Source organism: Ammodytes marinus (genome assembly GCF_949987685.1).
Source record: "Ammodytes marinus genome assembly, chromosome: 23".
In the NCBI taxonomy this organism is placed as follows: Eukaryota; Metazoa; Chordata; class Actinopteri; order Uranoscopiformes; family Ammodytidae; genus Ammodytes; species Ammodytes marinus.
In genome coordinates, this window is record NC_137227.1 from 10140562 (window position 1) to 10164860 (window position 24299).

The following is a 24299-nucleotide window of genomic DNA, read 5'->3' on the forward strand; positions in this document are numbered from 1 at the left end:
TAGACATAAAGGCCTCATAAATAATTGGGAAAGAAATGTAGACGGTAGATGGTCAAAGTGCCCGGTATCTTACCAAAAATAAGGATATAACAGCCAACTGGAAGGAAAAAAGCAGGAGAGCAAACAGAAAATATAAAGGTTGTTTTGAGCAACTAGCTGAGCTTCTGAATTTCACATTAAGATGACAAACTCCACAATACAAGTGCCACTTCTATTGTTTGTTTTCCCACAGCCAATTGCTTCCCTCACCCACCAGACAGAAAGCACATAAAATTGACAGTTATATGATAAAGTATAGTTATATAATGTAGTTAAGTTCTATGATGAAAGTTTCACGATATGATTACTCTAGCCAAAAATGTCACAGTAAATCATAATCGAAGAATTGATCAAACTTACTGAAAACTTTTATAGTGCTTCACAGCATCACTGGACAACCTTGAATTTTATTAAACTGTATATTGAAAAAAACTCTGCAAATAACTGAGGATCAAATACATTAAAGAGATTCTATGCATTTGTTCATGTCTTCTCACTTTTGGATTTCGCTTTAAGTGTCACTGGTTTAAAAAAATAAATAAAATGTGTACACTGTTGATCACTTCACAGTCAGACCAATTGCTGAATTGAAGTTGCTTATACAATTAATTTCATGAATTAAACTTAGGTATTCAAATGTTATGCTTCTTTCAGTATATATAAGACTTTTCCTGAGTAAGTGTTGCCTGCTGGTTTTTTAATAGTTAATATAGCGAAGGACACTCACTCTTGTCTCGCAGTTTTCACATAATTGTACATACAGCAAGAAAAAGAAACACCAGCAAGTCCCAAAATCATTATGAGATAATTTGTCTCTGATTGTCACGATAGTCACTTAATACATCCCGTGTTCAATATCTAACGATACATCCCGTAAATTCAATGTATCGCCCAGCCCTAAGGCTACCAGCGTAAACCAGAGTTGACCAAGAATATCAAAGTAGTGAGAAGCGACCTCCAGAAAATGACAAGTGAGGACAAAAGGCAGAGCGACTTCAATGGTTGTCACCTCCTGCCAACAAACAACACACAGCTGGTCTGCTGGTTTATGGGACAGCTTCTTCAGGGGGGCCATAAATCTTACCACCACTCCCTTTTTGGGTCTTTTGTCCGGGTTCACTCAAAGCCACCAAAGCTGCCCTCTTCAAAGACAATAAATAGGCTTCAGTCAGAGTTGGTTGGCATCAATCTGGCGTCTTCTCTTGACTCTTGGCACACTTGGAACAGCCAAAAAGAAATGCAAGCAAACAAGACCAAACGAAGCAACACTGTTTGGTTATGCTTGTCTAGTTCAGCGGGAGCTGTCCAAACACAACTATTAGAATGTGAATGAAGAAGATTTTCGAATGTGAATGAAGAAGATTTTTTTGATACTGTAGATTCATTCAAACAAAGCCAAGCCATTTATACTGACATTTTGATGTCTGCAACACAAATGTACTATTAATTTATCAGTTATTTTTCATTTTTACGCAGTAGACCCAAGGGTTTTCTGAACCATTTGGTATTTTGCTTAAAAATTAATGTGCTCTCCTAAACGTGATTGATCAATGACTAGCACTGAAGTCATCCCCCAAACCCTAACAAACCCAAGGGAGTACTGGGTTTTTCAAACCAGATCTTTTCAGGTGGGTGCCTTCCAGGAAGTTTGTGTCACTGTTTATATGAGGCATGCTTAGGGTGAGGCTTTCAAAAGGTAATCATTGTTGTATGTAGTTTAGTGTCAGAACACAATAATGTAAAAAGTCAATCTGTTGGTTTTTGAAATTGGAAATTACTAAATTTTTGGCGCAGAATGAAATTTTCCTACAGAATCCAATGTTTTCTGATTCGAAAATGTTTTTGAGTTGATTCCATTTAATTGGTTGACATATATGATTAGTTTTTTTGTCAGATGTTTTCAATAAACAGTCCCTCCCTAAGTTAAGAAATTGAGAGTACTGCAGCTGCTAAAACTGGGGGCAGTGTAACCTCTGTCCTAGGGATGTCCATGGTTAACCGTTAAGAAGATCTTTAACCGGTTAATACTAAAGGTTAAATGGTTAAAAAAAATTAAATCATCTTAATTTTTCTGAAATCCGGACTCTTACTTTGATATCGCTAAACCGGATGTAAGAATGCCAACTGTCGGTAAAGAATGAAAAGAGTCGTGTAGGCTACTTTCAACTTTATAATAGGTCCATGGTACGCTCCCAGAAAGATAGCCAGTCACAACTTATGGTCACAATACTCCCCTGCCATGTGTTTGTATAATTTAATTAACAGCGTGGGCTCCCGCTAGCTTAACATAGCGCTAGCATTAGCCTTCTTGAGGTGGATGCTGTTCTGCATCTATCACCGGCTCAGTGAGTGTGAGAGAGTGACAGACAGGCAGTGAGTGCCCCTGCACAGACACAGAGAGGTCTGCCATGCTTGTGTGCGAGGATCAATAGCAAAAATCCGTCATAAACAAAAGCGTAAAGTACCGTTATGCAGTACTGATAACGTCAAAGCTTATCAATACTACGGCCTTTCAAAATGTTGCCCCGTGCTCAGCACTACTTAGCACCGGGTTTCGGTAGACTACCCATCCCCTAAGCCTGTGTGTGTGTGTAAATGTCCCTTTTTAGTCACTTATTTCACTTTCTGCTCCTACATTCGCATACTAGACATATTCTCACAACAGACAAGGTGCCGTGTGAATGTCAAAATGTAGGCATTTAAATTAGCTACTGGTCCCTGAATTGTTTTTAAATTAATATGCAGGTCCTTGGAACAAAAAAAGGTCGGGAGCCCTGCTATAATGTTTCATGTATTTCACTATAAATACAGTAGGCTACATTAAATCTTAGCGGTTAACCGGTTAATAACCGTTAATTCTTGAGGTTAACCGGTTAAAGAAAAACTTCTAAATTTGCTCAAGATAGAAGTGGACAGGAATGTTCAGGCTGAACAAAAGACGGAAATGATTTATAAAATCAACAAAAAAGGGGTTACAGGGATACATGAACTAATTACCTGTTGTGTCGTTTGCTCAAAATACAGATGAGCAGGTTCTACAAAGATTGCATTGGTAGTTGAATTAAACATATGAAAGAATAAGTAATAATCATAAACTGTTATTCTTAAGTTGTTTTTCAAAACAAGAAGAATTTTTTAATATTTAATGTATCTGGATTTGATACCCCAAACGGCCAATGTTGCCAAAAATATTAAACAATCATTCTTGAAATTACAAATAGTAGTCTTTAAATAAATGAATCTTACTAAAATGATGAAAATAATATTAACAAATCATCTTAGTAATATCAGATAGCATAAATCTTAAAACCACTGACACAGAAAGCCATACATGTCCCTGTAACGATGTGAGGTTTACAACAGACTTGTGCAGGTGACAAATCACTCAGCCTGTGCCCACATCCAATGTGCAAACAACAAGGTTCTCATGCTAACACGCCAGCCTGCTTTCCCTTCATGTCATCACCTACTCCACATTTCCTCCTCTCTGCTGTTTCTGGCCCAGTGCTCAGTGGGAAAAGACTGAGATCAAACAAGTGGTCACATGAGAAATGAGCGCGGTGCTCTGTGTTGGCCCGGCCCTCGGCCACCGGGGTTGCTAGCCTGGGGAGAATCAAACACCTGGCATTTGTCACCCCACATCCCCTTTACAAGCAGCCTCGACCCCCAGTCCCTGTACGGGGAAACTTAAAAAGGCATTTACATACAGCGCAGACAAAAAAAACGCAGGCTCTGCTAGTGCTAAGTAATAACTCCCCTGGCTAAACAAGCTGCCCCCACAGAGAAGGATACATAAAGACCCACGCTTTATACAAGCGTTTGAGAATAGAAATGAAAACACCATGACATAAAAGAGAAACTGCTCAAAGAAAGGGATTTAGACCCTTTCTCCACAAATGCTCACCCTTTTCTTCTTTTAAAAGCTAAAAGGATTAAAGGGGAACTCTATGCAATTCACTGCAGCGTCTCCCCTTTCTCCTCAGGTGTTGTAAAACCATAAATCTTCCCTGCCTACTATTTGGCTTTAAAACAGCCCTTCTTTATGGGGAAGTTTTCCAGCAAGTGTGCGTGGACCAGGCAACCCAGTCAAATGCCTATTCATTTCAGAAGCCACTGCAGACATGAAGTACCACTCTTGAGGTAGAGGTACAGAGGTAGTAAGTCTTACGGTGCACCCGTTCTACATCCATATTCAATTAATTCCAATGCAAACATATTTTAAGTAGACGACATCAGTCATTTGCTGTCACTTAGGAAACAAAACTGCATCTTGTCACTTTCTGACACCAGGTTTGCCCACTTCCTGTTTGGCCACCCAGACGAATGCAGCTGAACCCCAACTTGGTTTATTGGTGCCCACCCCTTCTTCCAATTCCCCCGCCCAGCCCCCTGGAGTCCACCAGACCACCATTAAAGAAGATTCTCTCCCTGTTGGTTATCTGACTTTACTGTCCTTCCACACTGAGGAAGGCCAGTGGCCTCTAACAATTCCTATCCCTGAAATCCTTGGAAGAACTGGATACTTTTCCAAACCCCCTCCCTTCACCGCTTTGGTTGCCTGAAAGCGCAAATCAGTTGAGTCCAACGTGCTGGACTCGAAAAAGGGGTGTCCCCTTGATGGAAATATATATCACTAGCCCCTTTTACACAGAGATTGTGGCATATTGACGGAACAACATTACTCCAATATGCCGGCTATGCTTGCTTCTGTGTTATTTACACAGAACCAAGCAACGCCGGCCTGCTGGCGCATCAGTAGCCCCTTTTACACAGCATTCCGGAATTAAAGAGGTGCTTGTAAACAGCGTCAGGTGTGACGTAAACATTCAGACATAGCCTACACATACACATACACAGTGTGTGAAGTCACGTTAGCCTACTGTAGACAGAAATAAAGTGTGGATATACGCTCAGACGTAAGGATAATAATAGCGGCCGCGATCCGGTCGCAGACTAGCTTAGCATAGCAATAGCTTTCCCACTTCATTGTACAACTTTCCCCGGGCAGAAATAGACTCATAAACTCTGCAAAATGAAGCGCGGGGGTTTGGATTGAGCAGCGGACTTTATGACCAGCTAGATTATACGCCGTTCCTTTATTTTGTGATTTTTACAGGACATCAGGCCGCCGTGTCTGTGTGTGTGTGTGTGTGTTTGTGTGACAGGTTGGCTGTGAGCGAGTCTCTTTGTGAGGGCAGAGATCTGCCAATCTGACATACACATACACATAGTGTGTGAAGTCACATTACTGTAGGCAGAAATAAAGTGTGAATATACGCTCAGATTTAGGATAACAATAGCGGTGGCGATCCGGTCGCAGCCTAGCTTAGCCTAGCCTAGCTTTCCCATTGTACAACTTTCCCCGGGCAGAAATAGACTCATACACTCTGCAAAATGAAGCGTGGGGGTTTGGATTGAGCAGCGGACCTTATGACCAGCTAGATTATACGCTGTTCCTTTTATTTGGTGATTTTTACGGGGACATCAGGCCGCCGTGGTTAATGTTAAACACACGTCCTTCAACTGCTAACATGGTCGCATGTTTAGAACGTAGGCTATGGAACGTCAAACGCCCCCCTGTTCCGCATCAACAAGCTGGCAAGCATTTAAACAGAGAGGCGGAACTGATTGTGTCGGGAATCTTACTACCCCCCGAGGTAGTAAAATTCCCGGAACAATCTCTCGCACCTTTCTACCCTCGTTCCGCAACGGTCGCATTTATACAGCAGGGTGGAGGGCCGAAATTCCGGCATATTCCCGGCTTTCACTGGCTGTGTAAAAAGGGGCTAATCAAGCTGTTTTACTCTCAATAATACAGATCCATGACTCTAACACTCTTGGTTTTGATACATTCAAAAGTTATTTAAAAAATGAAAAATATGTTCTACTTACATCTGACTTGGTAAACTGGTCCTCCATATCAGAGTCAATGGGGCCCACCAGTTCCTGGAATGGCGGAAGTGTCAACACCTTCCTGCGCTCTGCCTCTTCAACTTCAGGTCGCAATTTACTCGTTCGCATTTGTGATTTATCCTTTATGAGTTTCTTATCCAAATGTTGAGCGTCTGTCCCCGACATCGGCTTCCCTGAAGAATCCACAAATCCCTTTTTACGTTTTTTGGTCACGTGATTGTCAGTGTCAGAGGTGGACAGACGCTTGTTTAGCCCTGACCCATGGGTCATGCCCTCAGTCCGATGCTCCTTGGACAAAGACTTGGGTTCCTTGAAACCCATTTTAGGATTGATATCTCTAAGTGGCTGATTCTCTTTGGGTTTCCTGGAAGGTTCTTTGGGGGCTTTGCTGGGTTCCCAGCCAGAGTCTCTGAAGGCACTTTTGGGCTCTTTCAAGTCTTTTGGAGGCTTGTCTTTGTGGTCCTTGGAGGGCTTGTGGAGTTTGGAGAAGCTGCTGCTGTTGGTGCTGGCGGTTGTGGCAGTGGTGAGTAGGGTAGTAACACTTCCTTTGGAGCCATCCTGTGGATTAAAGCCAACAAAGTAAGAAAGATTCCACAATCTATCAACAAATTGTATAAAACTGAAGTAAGTAATAGGTTTAGATTTCTTAGAGTACTGGAACTCTCAATCATGGTCATGAACTGTATGATGGCCAATTAAGTCATGTATGAGAAATCAGAAATTCTATCCAAAATGTACGCTGTAAGAGCAGAATTACACAGAATCAGTCAAGTTACAAAAGAAAAAAATTCAGTTTAAAGGATTAAAGAGCAGGGTAGTGGAAAATCCCAGTTTAGGTCAGTCGGAAAACATAATAGGGCAAGGGCATAATTAGCCACTGAGAAATACTGTTGTCTGAGGAAGGCACTGGATTAAATGTTGTGATGAAAATAACTAAATAACCCCCCAAAAATGGAAAACAGGACAATTTTTGTTTATTTTCCAAACAGTGCTCAAACCCTACTTTTCAGTAAGAAAAAAAATGCCTCCTGTGATCATGTTGTCCTCTTTGTGTTCCTATTGTGTCTTTTTTAGGCTACACTATAGATTACATGTAGGACTTTTACAATGCATAGTACCAAACAACAAAGTGAGCAAAAAGCAGCAAGCTAGGTCAAATGAAGATTAATCCTCTGCCTTTTACACAAGAGAAAACATGCATGCCACCCTGCAGTTTGGCATTACCATATGTGAAAAGAGGCCTATTCTTAAAAGAAAATCAAAAGGGTCTTCTTAGTCCCAATCTATGGGCTTAAAGAGCAAACTCAGGACTTCTTTTGAACAGTGCTGTTCAGTGGGGTGAAGGGGCCTTTTCAACAGCCACACATGCGCAACATTAAAAGTAGAGCGAAAGGGCAACGTGTAGAAAGGAGGAAATGCATTCCTTCTAACGACGGGGGCCATTTGTCCCTAGGTCTCACCTCCAGCCCCCTTGTCAATATTTCATCAATGCAGTAAACCCATTAAAGCAGTCTAGACGACGGGGTGTGTTACAACTCTGCCCAACCAACTCTAAAACGTTTCATTTTGTCTATCTGCTGGTGACCCTTGGACCTCAGGATGTAAAGCTGCCAACTCATTCTAAACTCTAGCATGCTCTTCTACTGCACTTAACCCATTTCCCTCCCAGGACACCCAGACATAAAAAAACTGCTTTAGTGCTCTGGAAGAGGATACACAGTGCCTCTTACTGCCATCAACATTGAGGAGATCACCAAAGTGGCACTTTTTGACAAACCTTTCAGCACCGTGACATTGGCAAGTTAGCAGTTGACCCAAGTTCATGTAAATCACTGAATGGCCTATAATAATAATAATAATAATAATAATAATAATAATAATAATAATAATAATAATAATAATAGACTGTACTACCTCAATAGCCTCACGTTTTTGGAGTTACTCTACAGGAATGTTTGTAATTTTAAAATACATTTTTATATGTGGTAGTGAGTGTAATAATAAAACTAATAAATAATGGGTGACAACTAGGGATGGGAATCGAGAACCGGTTCTTGTTCAGAACCGGTGCCGAGTCAACCAATTCCTTGGAATCGTTAACATGCCTGCTTAACGATGCCGCTTATCGGTTCTGCTCGTTGCAAATGCGTCATGACTTCTGACACGCGCTGCTTTGTTTTGGTTCAGAACGCAGCAAGCATGACGTCGAGGCAGAAGCACTCTAAAGTGTGGTTGTATTTCACGCGAAAAGGCGACAATACGGCCACTTGCAACAATTGTAAAGTTTCCATTTCATCAAACACGCAAGCGCGCAGACTGCGATCCTGACGGTTAAACGTTTAAACGTCCGCTGCCTTACTAGTCGGCACCAGAATTGCCCATCACTTGGATTTGAACATAAAATGTATGAATTAACGTGTGTGTAGGCCTAGGTGAAACGGGGAGATACATAAAAAGGCGAGAGCAGCATAAAGCAAAGCAAAAAGGATGTCTTTACCGCTGCCAAAGGCCCGCTGTTTACTCTCGTTCATCAGCTGTTAAAATGCTGCCTTTACGCACGGCGGTGGAGACAGACCCAAAACAACACACAGCGGGACTCGGCGGTCCGGTGATAAGAAAACGTTTAACAAGACACTTTATAAAGACAGTAAGACACACTTAAAATAACGCTCTCTGCCCATACAAAAAGCTCTGCCTTGGATTACTTGATGCAGCGATCGATGTATAAACTTAAACTTTTTTTCTTAAAAAAAATAAATAAATAATTGTTTTAACTGTATCAGTAGCTGTGTATCTGAATCTGATGGCAGTGGGGGCAGAACCTGATAAGCCTTTGGCTTCTCCTGCCACCCTTCGGACGATAACACAAAGTAATATGTATGAATATGCAAAGAGAAAATTGTGTATTGTGTGTAATTGTCCGGAAGAATAATAAATAAATAAATAAACCCATCCACTACGTGTGTCTGATGACGGGCCATTATATTAATAATAAACAGCGCGCTGCACATAACAGCATGTACATTGTAAAGCTGAGATGGAGCGGTGACTCCTCGTCGCTGGCGTGGTGAAGAATAAGCAAAGTGATACTTTCTCTTTTAGCCTTTCTGGCAAATGTATTCTCTTCTTGAATAGCCTACATGATTGACTGCTGTGCAGTCAGTTCAACAACAACGTACAATGTGACAGTTTGACCTGAGGCGTTCCTTCCACGGACCTATAAGGAAAGGGTTCCTTCACGTGAACGTAGTGACATCATCACGTTGCCCTTTCAGAGTAAGGGCGCAATCATCATATAATAATAACGCTGAACATAAATTAAATATCTCGTATCCTTCCTGAGAGGGCAAACATGATGATCTTTCTGCATAAAAATGGTTAATTTGCCAAAGTTGATAGTTGGTCTTATCTTTTCAAAAGACTTGTTTATATTTATTATGTCAGTTGAATTTGGTTTCAAGTGCAAATGAGCACTGTTAATATTCCAAAAGGCACAAGCTCTTCCTTGACTGTTTTCAGTCTGTGTTTTTAGTTTTTAGGGCACATAATGGCATTTGGGCTTAAAAGCCAAACATTAATTTTTTTGTTTGGACCAATTAATGTGAAAATTGACAATTTCCTAATCCTCAAGTAGCCTACTCTTGATAATCTTTCAAGGCACAGACTAGACACACCTCTGATCAGATATTAAAGAGAGATAATAAAAACAAACTAATTTGTACTTATTCTCTCACCCAATGAGAATCGATAAGAGAATCGATAAGGAATCGGATCGATAAGCAGAATCGGAACCGGAATCGTTAAATTCTTAACAATTCCCATCCCTAGTGACAACTTAATTAAGGACTTTTATCAAGTAGTTCAAATGTATTAGAAATATTTTGAATGTGTTATATTACCAGAGCAATAATTCTCTGCATGGAAGTTGAGTGTGAGAGAGCGAGAGAGAAAGAGAGCTCCTCAAGTAATTCATCACACACACACACACTGTGTTTGGACTGGAAACTGTTTCCATGTAAAATGGGCCTCTTCCAACGTGGCTCTTAAATTACACTATTTAAAAAAAAATACAGACTAAAAATAAGATATAATGGAAACAACATGGAAGCTTATTGACTAGATTTAGTACTGCAAAAGATAATGTCTCAAATCTCATGTATATTTTAACCTATCTCCCTCTACGATTCTATTTACTAATTCAGCACGACATTATAATCTGGAACGTCGATGCGTAAGACGTTTTGAAGGACGTTATACGCAAATATGGTCATCTTCAAAGCTACAAGTTGTCAAAGATTCACAGCAGGTCTCTAAGTCAATGGAGAAAGTGCTTTTAGCTTAGTGGCAGCACGATATAGTTTGCTTAAGTTGGATGTCTTAGAAACGCCTGAGTTTAAATATACTGGACTTCTTTGAACTTGACAAATATGTGGGGGATTAGGACATGTTGCTTTGAAGGGGTTACAAGTTTCAGAGCTGGGTTGGGGTGCGGGGTTGGGGTTAGGGTGAGGTGGTCAGAGTGGCGGCTGTGGAGAAGGTTTATTCAGCTCCACACTGTACCTGGATACAACACTGACCTTTGATCCGTGAAAGCCTTTGCTCTTCTTGGGGTCGGTGAAGGTGGATGTCAGGAGGGAGCTGTTGGGAAGTGAAGGCAGCTTCATGTGCTGGCCAAACAGGGAGGTGGAGCCCTCCTGCATTACCATCACCTGCCAGAGGAAATAGCAACAAAACAAAATGATCAGAGGCTTCTTTGCGTTGTGTGAAAAGTAGGGCTCAGTATCAAACTGAAATCCTTTTCTGAACCAAAACAAAGTTGGAAACACCTTTGAGTTCCTAATATTTTGGCCAGATTCTTAGCTTGTTTAACCATTTCTTTGAACAAATAGGTTCCTGATTTTATGTATGATTCTATGGGTGAATATTTATTCTAATGTGCACTATTGGTATTCCTAGTCTAACACTGGTGTATTGAGATGCGTTAGCGTAGACTGAACTAGTTGAAATTCTGATCAAGAATGGCAGGAGTTGTTAGGAGTAACCGATTTATGAAACACATACTATCATCTGCATATAAAGCAATTTCGAGGTGTATTTATTTAGGCAGTTAAGTCCTTGTATGGCTGTTTTGTAGGAAGAGAAAATGAAACACTGATGCGGAGGTTTGGATTATTTTGTCACACAAATCTCAGTCGAATAAGTGAGTGCGTGTATTCCCCAAATGTTAAACTTCTAAACTGCAAATTCAACAGCTGATGTTTTGGAACATATCTGTTGAATAATTGATTGAATAATATAGAGACCTCAACAGAAACATAAAACCAATGCAATCAATCTAAATGTATTTAAAAAGTACTTCAAGTTGTCCAGGATGAAGTCAGAGAAAGCTTTTATTTGACTCAAGCAATGAACTACTGGCTGCCATCTTCAATGCCAATGTGTGCTGTAATGTACAGCATACACTTTAATGCAGCCATGGCCAGAATATGCAAGTTAAGACAACACAGCTGCTTCAGTATGTCTACATTGGAGTGTTAAGGCTCAAGATGGTAAGTCTGCTAGCAAGGAAAAAGAGTATTGTATCATCACACAAAAAGCCATTTGCAGGGAAATGTCTAGATTTTTTAATCGTCTTTTGACAGTCTGTTTCATCCATGACTAAAGCATGTTATCTTACTTTTGAGTCGTCTGTACTTCGCTTGTTAGGATCCCGTTGCTGGTCAAGAGAAAGACAACAAGAGAGACAGACAATTATTACAAAGTTCAAAACCAAACAGTAATTTATTCATGGCCAAATCGTTTAAACAGAGAGTTACTTTGAACTGAATGAAATTGTACAGATTAATGCACTAAGAACTTTCAGTAGTGAGTGTCTCCTCACTACAATAGAGAATGTGAATATCAACATGGTGTATGTCAACACTTGAGGCTTTTTGATGCTAAGAAAGGGGTGCAGGGCAAAGTAAATAGAGAGCACTTAGCTCCCGTCATAAAACCCCCAAACTACAGGGGTCCTCTGGCCGGGGGCCAACAGACTGGCTACATCCGACACTGAGGAAGCAACTATGGATGTGCTGAGACCATCCAAAGGGTCGGTTTGGACAGATTTCAACGAAAATTAGAGTGTGAAAGTAAAATATTATTTGGCTCTAGTGAGTGACTGTTGTGAAACCAAGATGGACATAATACACAGATTCACTAAGCTCTGATGGTCAAAAAGCTCTCAACTCTCCTTTATTAGAAGCCTTCACAACAACCAGCTAGCAACTTGTCCTTTTAAGTCAGCGCAGACGGGCCAGTTAAAAAGGGAAAACGCTCGTGAAAGTAAGCAGAGCTGAATTAATACATTTCAAGCCATCATTTAGATTCACCACAACAACAAAATACAGCTTTAATGTCTATGATTTAAGGGTCGCTAGATTAAAAGTCATTATTGTGTATGGTATAGGTTCATAAAACAATACTAAAAGCAAGAGAATCACTGGAATCTATAGATGTTAAAACAAACTGCAAATAAGCAACAAAATGCAAAATAACTAAATGATAAAAAAAACTGGTCCAACAATAAAGCAACCTATTCAGAGTAGGAGAACAGATAACAGGAGTAGGGTAACACCTCATACACTGGAACAGAATGACATTCATACAATCACGCGTCTCTTGTGAACAACAGCTGTGATGCCTGAGAGTTAAACAAAGAGCAGTTTTCTCAGGTATGGAGAAATTTTTACTCCTTATAGAATAAAATGGGATTGTGTCATTGATGTACGTGAAATATAATCTTCAACATCCTGGGGTCGTATTTCAAACAATTGTAATCCGACCGTGCCCTGCAAAGTTTCAAAAAAAGGGATTTCACGGGGGCAAGACCCCGCCAACATCATTTGCCCCAAGCCTGGGATGAAGAAAGGTGAAAACTGGTGCACATTTTGACAGAATGCTAAATCAAATTAACAATTGAATATGATTAATTAAAAAATAAGTCTAGTGATTTACAGATGGACAGTGAGATCTCTTTGCTTCCTGTCAATGGATGTTTCTGTCTTCTATTTTAAACTATCTTGTGTATCGGCCAACATTATTATGAATCTTTTAGCTGTAAGATCCAAATGTTAATGTCTTTGATAAACATCTGTGATGTGAAAAGAAAAAGTAAAGGGATACATCCTGCTTATAGTTCAGTTACAGGATCCTAGAGCACTATAAAGTTTCGCTCCTGCCACACTGCTGACAGCACTGCCAGCCAAGTCAGAATGTACGACAAAGGAGGAAACTACACCAACATTCAACCCAGAGAACATCGGAGCAGCCAACCGACCGACAATAGTCGTGCTGCCCTCAGTCTCCTTTTCACTTCTCAACCTCTATCAAAAGTTAAATATTTATGTGTTATGCGTGTTTTCTGGCGTAAGGGACTGAACTCCATCAACTTTCCCTGGATAAATAGATAAAGTTTTCCCTCTAGGCAGCTGCAGCAGAAGTTCCTGTGTCACATTAAGAAATGTCACTCAAGCCCCAGCCTCTCCCACGCGCTCCTACCCCTCCGGCTTTCAGCAGCTTCTTACGAAACTCCTCCGTCGGGTTGTTGAAGGTGAGCTTCTCACAGCGGAGGTGATTGACAGGCGGGTGGCCGTCCAGGTGGAGGAACAGGTCGTAATCAAAGCGTACCTTCTTCGGTTCTTCCTGAGAGGAAGTGGGGATGCACCCAGAGAGTCAGAAAGGGGCAGAATAGTCACTATCGGTCCATCAGGACATTACCAACATTATGCTCAGTTTGCTGCAGAAAAATTCTGAAACGTACCTTGTTTCTGAAGTAAACTTCAATGGGCAAGATGAAGCCTGCGTATCCAGACTCCTCCACTTTGTACGGTGGATCCTTGATCACTGAAATTAAAGAGAAATTAGCCATTAAAGAGAGGCCATCAACCTTCGACTTCAAGAGATTAACAAGACACAAAGAGTGGTTCTAATTAAATTAGTCCTATAAATTCATAGCAGCTGCCTTCATCCAATCAGTATTCAGCGCACAGCAGCGGTCCTGGAGTGTGTTGGTACTAAACCACAGTTCAAACCATTATATCCATGACATTCTCGCACCATTATGGTCCAAACATCATGTGAAGTGTATGGAAACGTATTTGATCATTGACTTTGCTTATGAAAGTCTTCGGTTTTGTCTATGATGCACTGAGCCACTAAACCTGCAGCTCCATCCCCATGAGATCTCATTAAATCCCATTTCTATTGCCTGCACTGATATAGATACAAAAACTGTGGTTTGAAATTGGAACCAGGACTTTTTATAGCTTGTGAGTCCATCCCAGCTCATGACAAGGTGAGGACTAACCCCCCGCCTCCCCATCGCCCCATGGGCCTTTACAGAAAAACAAACTCTAGTGGAGCGCAGGTGTTCTTCCCTGGACGTGTGTGTTTGTCAGCCTCTCTCCCAGTGGACTGTGCGGAAAAAGTACCAATTAAGTCCATGCACTGTTTGAGGAGACCTGAGTGTGTTTACTGGAAGAACAGGTAAAAGCACTTTACTTTGATTCGTCTTTGGATAATGTTGCAAGTATTTAGCAGCCAGAGAGAAATGGGAAAACGATTCAGACTGAGATGACATGCTCATTCCTGCAAACAAAATCCCTAAAACGTTGACATTTTTTGGACATATCCCAATTCAGGTCACTCTTTTAAGAATGGAACAATAGCATTGTACCACTACCAGGAATTCTAAGGAGAGGCCAGATATTAAGTAACATGTTACTTATTTAGGATCTCCACAATATTATCCTGTGCAGAAATTATACAAACAATCACAATTATAGCCGTTATAGTTATTGCTAGTTATGATACTTGATATAATTTGTTATCAACTACAACAATATATTGGGCCTTGTCATGTAATTGAAATCATACTGCTATAATGTTATCAATAAAAGGTTGTAAACAATGAAATTCCCCTCAGTGTTTTCTACTGAAGCAGGTGTCACTTAAATTTTGCATGGTGTAAAAACAATACCGGACACAAACCACTGTACCTTTACTGGATCGGAAGATGTTTTAACCAAAGCAAGCCACACTTTTCAAATGAATAGGAGTTTATGGTAGTTCATGAAAGCATCAAATTAATACACTAATGATTTTTTTTAAAACATAGAGCTGTTTGCTATATAATTCATACCAAGACGTAGAATCTGACCAATCATTTGGTTTATAACTCTAAAAAAAAATCCCTAAAAAGAACCGCAGTAGACTGTTAAAGAACCAAGGGGAAAGAAGGGAACCTCCAGAGGAGAAATGTTATGGCTTTCTTAACATACAACTGACAACTTGGCTTTGAGTGACGCAAGAGACATTGAAAATACCTTAAGCCATCCTCAGGACTGACCAGGTATTTGGCACCAATCTAAATCATGACTGTGCTCTCTTGTTTCATTTTGAAGCACCGCCCCTTCAGGAAGCAGCAGTGATTGATGGCTCGGCCGAACTACGCTGAGGTCGACCTCACGGCTGGGGCCAAGCCATCCAAAACCCAATACCACTGAGCAAATATTATGGGTTAGAGTTAATTGTGCAAGCGGGTCAGGTTCAATTACAGTTGGCTAAAAGAGCCCATTCACTAGCACACCTTTATGTAAACCCAGGTGGAGGAGGAGATGAGCTGAACCACCCCGAAAATGGAAAGAAAAATTCAAACTCAAGCACATAAATCCTGCACATGAGTTGGTGTATTTTTCTTATTTGCAGGGATAACCTGGTAGACGTGATGTCATGCAGTGCAGCCACAGTGAAAGGACACAGCTTAACGTTGAAGCCTGACATTAAAGCTGGACTTTTGATGCCGATACTGTTGGAAGATTCTAAGTACATTATTACTTCTAGTAATAATAGGATATTTTTCTTTTTGTAAATGTTAATAGCTTTGTGAATTTTGTAAAGACAAAAGTTGTCCAGAAAGCAGGAGATTAGCAAACATCGGCTGTACAATAGTGCTGACACGACAACTTGATAAGTCAGGAACAATCTTTTTTTCAATAATCGATAATACCAAATGTTTGCTGGTTTCAGTCTCAAATGTCAGAACATAAAGCCTGTCTTTGGCTTATGATCAGAAGACACCAAAACCAATAAGTAATATATGTGGGCTATGGGAGACTGACCATTATTTTCTGACAATTTATAGAAAAAACAATAGACTGAGAATCATTTTAGCCAGTTTTTTCTATAGTATAATACTTGCAGCTGTAGCCTACTATTCACCACGAAAACAAAGACAATTTTAATTAGTATTGTCATGTTGTTTTAGTCACATGTTGATATACAGTGGAGGAAATAAGTATTTGATCCCTCACTAATTTTGTAAGTTTGCCCACTTACAATGAAATGAACGGTCTATAATTTTAATGCTAGGTTTATTTTAACAGTGATAGACAGAATATCAAAAGGAAAATCCAGAAAATCACATATAAAAAAAAAAAGATAGAAATTATTTTGCATTTCATTGAGTGAAATAAGTATTTGATCCCCTATCAAAACATTGCTTAGTACTTCGTGGGGAAACCCTTGTTGGCAAGTACAGAGTTCAGACGTGTCTTGTAGTTGATGACCAGGTTTGCACACATCTCAGGAGGATATTTGGACCACTCCTCTTTGCAGATCCTCTCCTAATCTTTAAGGTTTTGAGGCTGTTGCTTGAGCTTCAGTTCCCTCCACAGATCTATTGGATCAAAGTCCGGAGACTGGCTAGGCCACTCCATGACCTAATGTGCTTCTTCTTGAGCCACTCCTTTGTCGCCTTTGGTGTATTTTTAGGGTCATTGGCGTGCTGGAAGACCCATCCACGACTCATTTTTACGGACCTGGCTGAGAAAAAGAGGTCGTCACCCAGTATTTCATGGTACATGGCCCCATCCATAGTTCCCTCGATGCAGTGAAGTCCACCTGTCCCCTTAGAAGAGAAACACCCCCAAAGCATAATGCTTCAACCTCCATGCTTGACTGTGGGGATGGTGTTCTTTGGGTCATAGTCAGAATTCCTCTTCCTCCAAGCATGGCGAGTGACTATGATACCAAAGAACTTGATTTTGTTCTAATCTGACCACATCACTTTCTCCCAAGCATTCTCTGAGTCATTCAGGTGTTCATTGGCAAACTTCAGACAGTTCTGTACATGTCCCTTTTTTTTTTTTTTTTTCCATGGGAAAAAAAAAGATTTTTGTATGAGAACATTCACACATGATACATCTTATATACGAATACTTTATAGTGGCTTATATGCTTCCATGGCCATATCTTACATCAAGTTACCAGTTGAATATCTACATTAAGCTACAACTATAATGCAATCGATTGCAGATAGTTACCATGTCATGCTACTTGGCTCATGCATCTTCAGGTAACAAAAAACAAAAGAAAAATCATCCAAGAGAACAATATAAGTACTTGTCTTAACTTTTAAATAACATATTCATGGGATTATCTTAAATAGCTAAACAGCAGAAAAAATAAATAAAAAGCAAAATGGTTTAAGTTTATCCAGATAGTGCTCTTTTAAATCTAGATTTTTTTTTATTTTTTTTACTTTTTTTTTATGGTTTTTACAATTTTTTACATACGGACAAAAAACAGAATAAGTAGACACATACAATACATACACAACCCCACCCCCCTCCTTCACATAAACAGACAAGAGTTAAAATAAGCTACAAATACACAAAAAACAAAACAAAGCAAAAACAAAACTGGGGAAAACCTCACACGTCAACTACAATAGTATCTTCATTACATTTTCGAATAATCGCACCAACAGTTGTCTCCTTCTCACCCAGCTTCTCGCCAATGGTCTTGTAGTCTTTTCCGGCTTTGTGCAGGTCTACAATCTTGTCCCTGATGTCCTTAGACAGCTCTTTGGTCTTGCCCATGATGGAGATGTTGGAGTTTGATTTATTGACTGTGGACAGGTGTATTTTATACAGGTAACAAGTTGAGACAAGTAATAATAATAATAATGAATTTTATTTATAACGCACTTTATATTTAGCAAAAAATCTCAAAGTGCTACAACAACCAAAAAAAAAAAAAAAAGAAAAAAAATAAGTTAAAACAAGAGTTAAAAGCAGTTATCAAAGTAACATGAGCAAAAAATTACAGATTAAAAGATTTCTTAAAAAGGTACGTTTTAAGGCCCTTTTTAAAACAATCAATCGACTGTGGAACCCTCAGGTGTTCTGGGAGGGTGTTCCACAGTCGAGGAGCAGAGGAGCAGAAGGCTCGGTCTCCCAGTGTGCGGCTCTTAGTCCTTGGGGGGAGAAGTCTGTGGCTGTTGGTGGAGCGGAGTGAGCGTGCTGAGGTCTGGGGGGTGAGGAGTTCTTTGAGGTACTGGGGGGCGTTGCCATGGATGCACTGGAATGTGAGGAGGGAGACTTTGTAGTCGATCCGAGCGGAGATGGGTAGCCAGTGTAGTGAGTGAAGAATGGGAGTGATGTGCTCATATTTGCGTACTCTCAGTAGGATTCTAGCGGCGCTGTTTTGAATGTGTTGTAATTTCTGTATGCTCTTGCTGAGAATCCCGCTGAGAAGTGCATTACAGTAATCGAGTCTGGAGGAGACAAAGGCGTGGACAAGCTTCTCTGCATCTCTTAAGGTGAGTGTGGGACGAAGTCTGGCTATATTCCTTAGGTGGAAAAATGATATTTTGCAGAGGTGGTTGATGTGGGCCTCAAAGGTTAGCTGGGGGTCAAACCTGACACCAAGGTTAGTGACTGTTGATGATAGAGGGATGTCTTTGCCAGAGAAAGTAATGCAGGTTATGGTGGAGTTTCGGATCTGATGAGGGGAACCAATGAGGATGGCTTCAGTTTTTGAGCTGTTTAGCTGGAGAAAATTTTGCTTCATCCACGCCCTTATCTCCTCCAGACATGCAGTGAGCATGGAGAGAGGTGATGCTGCTGATGGTGGTGAATGAGTGTCCGTTCTGATGTATAATTGCGTGTCATCCGCGTAGCAGTGAAAGGATATCCCGAAGCGTCTGATGACTTTACCGAGGGGGAGCATGTAGAGGATAAACAGGATGGGTCCAAGCACCGACCCTTGTGGAACCCCGCAGCCAACAGCATGTGAGCGAGACCTTGATCCTCCCATGGCAACGTATTCTGACCTGCCAGTGAGGTAGGACTCAAACCAGCTCAGTGCTGTACCTCTGAGGCCAACAGAGTCATGTAGACGCTGGAGCAGTATGTGATGGTCAACCGTATCAAATGCTGCAGATAGGTCGAGGAGGATGAGGAGGGATGGTGAACCAGAATCAGCAGTCATCAGCAGGTCATTTGTGACTCTCAACAAAGCTGTTTCCGTGCTGTGGGCGGAGCGGAAGCCAGATTGAAACTTTTCAAAGGTGTTGTTGTGTTGGAGGTGATCCTGTAGGTGGCTGGCAACTACTTTCTCAAGAAGTTTGGAGAGAAATGGCAAATTGGATATGGGCCTGTAGTTTGCGAGTACCTGAGGGTCAAGGGTGGGTTTCTTGAGAAATGGTTTGATAATGGCTGTTTTTAGTGCAGATGGTATATGGCCAGTCTGAAGAGATTGGTTTATGACAGTGGTAATCAGAGGACAGAGGGCAGAGCTGTGCGCTTTCACCAGGGCAGTGGGAAAGGGGTCGAGGGCACAAGTGGAGGGTTTCATCCCTTTAATGTTGTCTTGCACCTCAAGTTGGGTGATTTCTGGAAAGGAGCAGAGGGGCGACGTGATGCCAGTCTGAGGGTTGGCGGCTGGAACAGACAGGGGGGAAGGAACAGAGAGGGATGAGCGAATAGTATCAATTTTGGTTGTGAAAAAGTCCATGAAGTTATTGCAGTGATCTTCTGTAATTCCTGTAAGTGGAGGGTTTTGAGGTTGAAGGAGGTGGTTTATAGTGGAGAACAATTTCTTGGAATTTCCAGGACTGCTTTGGATGATGTTAGAGTAGAACTGTGACCGAGCGTCTTTAAGGGACTTGGAATAAGTCTTTTGGTGGTCCCGATACGCCAGTTTGTGGACAGTAAGTCCAGAAACCTTGTATCGGCGCTCAAGGGCACGTCCAGCTGCCTTCATTTTTCGCAGCTCACGTGTATACCAGGGAGCAGAGCAGGAGAATGTTGCTGTCCTAACTTTGATGGGTGCATGGAAATCCAGAATGTTTCTCAGGGTTGTATTGTAGAAGTCCACGGTTTCAGTGACTGATGACATAGGCACAAGATGGAGGTGTTTGAGGTCAGAAGCCAAATTTTTTTGTGTCAATGTTTTTCAGGTTTCTGAAACATATTTCACGTTTGGGCTTGATAGATGATGACAGAGAACGTAACTCCACAGAGATTACCTTATGGTCAGACACACCCATATCATACACAGATGGTGCACTTACAGGGGCGGAGTCAGTAATAACAAGATCCAAGATGTTCCCCTTGATGTGTGTGGGAGAGTCAACATGTTGCCTGAGGTTTAGACAGTCCAGTAGCTGTAGGAACTCGGAGGCAAGGTGGCAGGAGGGGGTGTTGACATGGATGTTAAAATCTCCAAGAATTATGATGTTGGGGGAAGTTGAACAGAAGGTGGAAAGAAGATTGTACATCTCTGGGATGAAACGTGGATTTGGTTTAGGTGGGCGGTAGATTAAAAGAGCAGTCATGGGGAGAGGATGCTTGCTGTTGAATGCAAGACATTCAAAAGAGGACAGTTCAGGGAGGGGCAGGGGAGACAGGACCAATTGATTGCGGTAGATGACAGCCAAGCCACCACCACGACCAGAGCTGCGGGCTTGTTGGAGGTAACAGTAGCCAGGAGGACAGGTCTCATTTAAAACAGAAAATACATCTGGTTGATGCCAGGTTTCTGTTAGGCACATTATATCCAAACACTTGTCCCGTATGTGATCATGTATGAGGCATGATTTATTTGTGAGGGATTGGACATTGAAAAGTTCGATTTTAATGTTGAATGAAGTAGCGAGTCTCTGTACTGGTTTAAGTAGACTGAAATTCACCCCGCGCTTACTGACTATGTCCATGCGTGGCGCTGTTGCAGCCGCTCCAGTGTCACTGCTACTAATCCATGAAGTGACAGCGCTCCGATGACGAGGGAGAGATGCGACAGGGCGCACAGCTGACCAGAGAGAGGGAATGGCGTCATCAGACCGGGAGAAAACAAACTTTCTTCGAGAACTTCTGTGGATGTACCGGGGCCGCCGTAGGAGACCAAGTTCTTTTATGACCGACATACAGGCAGGAGTATTGTGGTTGTTTAGCTTCATCAGTTGAGCAGCAGAGAAGTTCATTATGCCGGGCGTTTGGGCTCCGCGTCTGTTGTTAGCCGTCAACCACAGAGGTAGCACACACAGGAGGAGAAACACTCGGGGGCGAATCACTCTGCACAGATGGTGCATCAGGGACATGGCCAGTGAAGTCGAGACCGGAGAGTATGAAGCGTGTCGGGCGTCCAGGGAGCCAAGAGCAGGAGATACGGGCAGGATTGAGAGTGCCGAGGCCGGTCAGCTGTCCTGCTAACCGCCGATACCTGCTCGTTGACACTTGCTACCAGCCACAGGATGGAATAGAGAAATCGCCAAGTCGGTAAGATCCGTGCATCAACCAGGCAGTTTCACCGATGAATCGCTCACAGAAATTGGTGAGAAGTAGTTTTAGTAGTTCTTACTCAGGACTTAAAACTTAAAACTAAAAACTAAAACTTGAGGCTTGAGGGGAGAAGCGGCGAACAGACAGCGCCAGCGTCCTCTCTCCGTCTCAATCCAGTACAGCGCTAAAGTGTGTTTTGTACAGGAAACTAGTTGAGATTAGGAATACTTTTTCAAAGCAATAATCTGTGGGAGCCAGCATTCTTTATGGTTGGTAGGGGATCAAATACTTATTTCACTCAATGAAATGCAAAATAATTTATATCTTTTTTTAATGTGATTTTCTGGATTTTCTATCACTGTTAAAATAAACGTAGCTTTAAAGCGGCTACGAGTAACATTTAAATATCTTTTAAACAACCTCATGTTTCCTCTGATAATCATAAATTACCTTTAACAGCAAACGAGACCATCAGTGCAAAGAAAGACGTTTTTAAATAGTTTTTATTACTGCTTTTGGTCTGGTCGCACACCCAGTCCGATTTTCGGTTCGCTCGTGCAGGCTCTATGGTCACATATCCGTATTGGTCGCAGATTTCAGTGTGGCGCAGCAACGTGAATTGAGAAGCCTATCCCTCCAGGTGAGGGAAGGGGAGCGGGAGCCTTGTTTGAGACAGTTATTTGTCGTCATAATGACTGATAACGGGGCTGAACCATCAAAGAAAAAATGCAATGAAGAAAAGCTAAAAGGGAGTGATATAGGCTACGCGCGGGACCAGGGCGTTGCCAAGCAACGTGTATACAATTTCACGAGAGCGAAACTAGACTGCAGTGTTTACTCCTAAATGAATGAGCGGTTGGTACTAACACAAAGTTTGCTTTGCTTCACCATCATCAGATAACCATTATCTGAATTAGTCATTATTTACAACAACATAAACACATTACCTCATCGTGATCCATACTAACTGCCGTCTCTCGTTCATTTGCTTTCTGTGAGGAGTCGGACACGTAATCTTTCAGCTCCGTGAGAGAGAGAGTAGTTAGGTGACACTGCTGCAACTCATTGCAATCAGGTGTGTGTGGCAGTGACTGGCATTAGTTGATGCAGTGTCAAAACCACTCTCACGGAGCCGAAAAGAGTCCTCACACTTTCAACACACGGACATGCACTATATTGCTCCCTTCTCAGTTCACACTCGCGCGCCTGGCACGCGCTAGGAAACAGCTTTGCGACAGCGGGCGTCGTAAAAATACTACCGCTTTTGTCCAAAGGGGACGCCAACGTGCCATGTTACTCGTAGTGGCTTTAAAATTATAGACCGCTCATTTCTTTGTAAGTGGGCAAATTTACAAAATCGGTGAGGGATCAAATACTTATTTCCTCCACTGTATGCATTTAAATTTCCAGAAAAAATAACATGCAGAAAAAACTAAATTAGAAATGTCAGGGTTTTCCTGACAGTATACAGATTAATAGCATGATATACAGTGTATGTATATATATGTTTATATATGAGATGAAACAATTAGTCACCAGACAAATAAATTATTTGGCAACTATTTTTATTAGCAACTAATCTTTTTAATAACTTTTAAAGCAAAACACAGTCAACTGAGAAGAAGAAAAAAGTGTGATAAATATTCAACACCATTTCCTAAACGATCAAAAGAAAAAAATTGCCCTGTTTCAGCCCTGAGTAATACAATTCATTCCAGCGGAAATAACAACAGTGTCTTTTTACAAAGCAATATAATTCATGAGTTGTTGTTTAGGAATTATTAGATATGAAACTAGCTTGATTTTGAGATGAGATGCTGCTCAACACCATCACTAGACTGTGTCCTGGATTAAAACCTACAGGTTATTGTGTTCTGATGATATTAAAAAATAAGTTTAAACATGTAACCAAATTTCAGCAATATCAACGCTTTAGCAAAGAACACTGTGCTGAATACTTTCCCAACTCGCCTTCAAGAAAACCCGTGTGGGTTTCTAACTACATGCAAATGAAATCTTTTCCTCTCTCCACAGCTTTCAAACAACAGGTCAGATTATGGTTGAAATGAGACACAATATAAACCCTACTAATGTGAAGGTGAAGTCAGAGCAGCATCTTGGCTGGGGATCAGTAGTTAAGGTTGAAAAGGTTAATATTATCTGAAGGAGCGTCTGAGAGGCAGAGATGCACAATGCGACCACTGACCTGTAACGGAGAACTTGCCAGTGGTCACAGGGGCTTTCAAAGAGGGACGGGGGGCTGTGGCGTTTATTAACATGGCCTTGGTTCAAACCCAGATGCCAATCACAGAACAATGCCAGTCACTATGTATTTGCCCTTTCTACACAGACTGCTTTGTAATGAGGCCAGGCTAGACGACAGACCTGACCATAAAACAAAAGAACAAACTGGAAATAAGAAATTCTTTTGGGAGGCTTGAGGTTCAAATGTGAGCTTCTTCCGCTTGCTCATTTACTGTTAATCCCTCTTCTTCCTAATGGAACCATTCATCTGTTGTCCAAAATACGCAACCAAAGTGCCAACATGGGCAGTGTAAAGAAAGACTAATTATTTATATCAAGACAAGAACACTAACAAGTTTTATTTATTGTAGGCGCCTTGCTCATCTTGGTCTTGATTCTTTTAAGTAGCTACGAGGAGTTTCAGTTTTTGTTGCTTCTACCGGCACCATTGGACAAAAGTGGTAGTCTTTTTACGACACCAGGGCCCAAGCTGGTGCC

General features: G+C 41.3%; 1 protein-coding gene across 1 annotated transcript in view; it reads right to left on the reverse strand.

Moving 5' to 3' along the window:
• Window positions 1-24299, reverse strand: part of mllt3 (MLLT3 super elongation complex subunit) — a 60277-nt gene that overhangs the window by 13732 nt on the left and 22246 nt on the right. Inside the window, exons 3-7 of the mRNA XM_080052507.1 lie at window positions 13754-13836; window positions 13492-13635; window positions 11630-11668; window positions 10530-10661; window positions 5932-6510 (exon numbers count right to left, since the gene is read on the reverse strand). Coding sequence (XP_079908633.1) covers window positions 5932-6510; window positions 10530-10661; window positions 11630-11668; window positions 13492-13635; window positions 13754-13836 — 977 coding nt within the window. The remainder of the gene's footprint in view (window positions 1-5931; window positions 6511-10529; window positions 10662-11629; window positions 11669-13491; window positions 13636-13753; window positions 13837-24299) is intronic.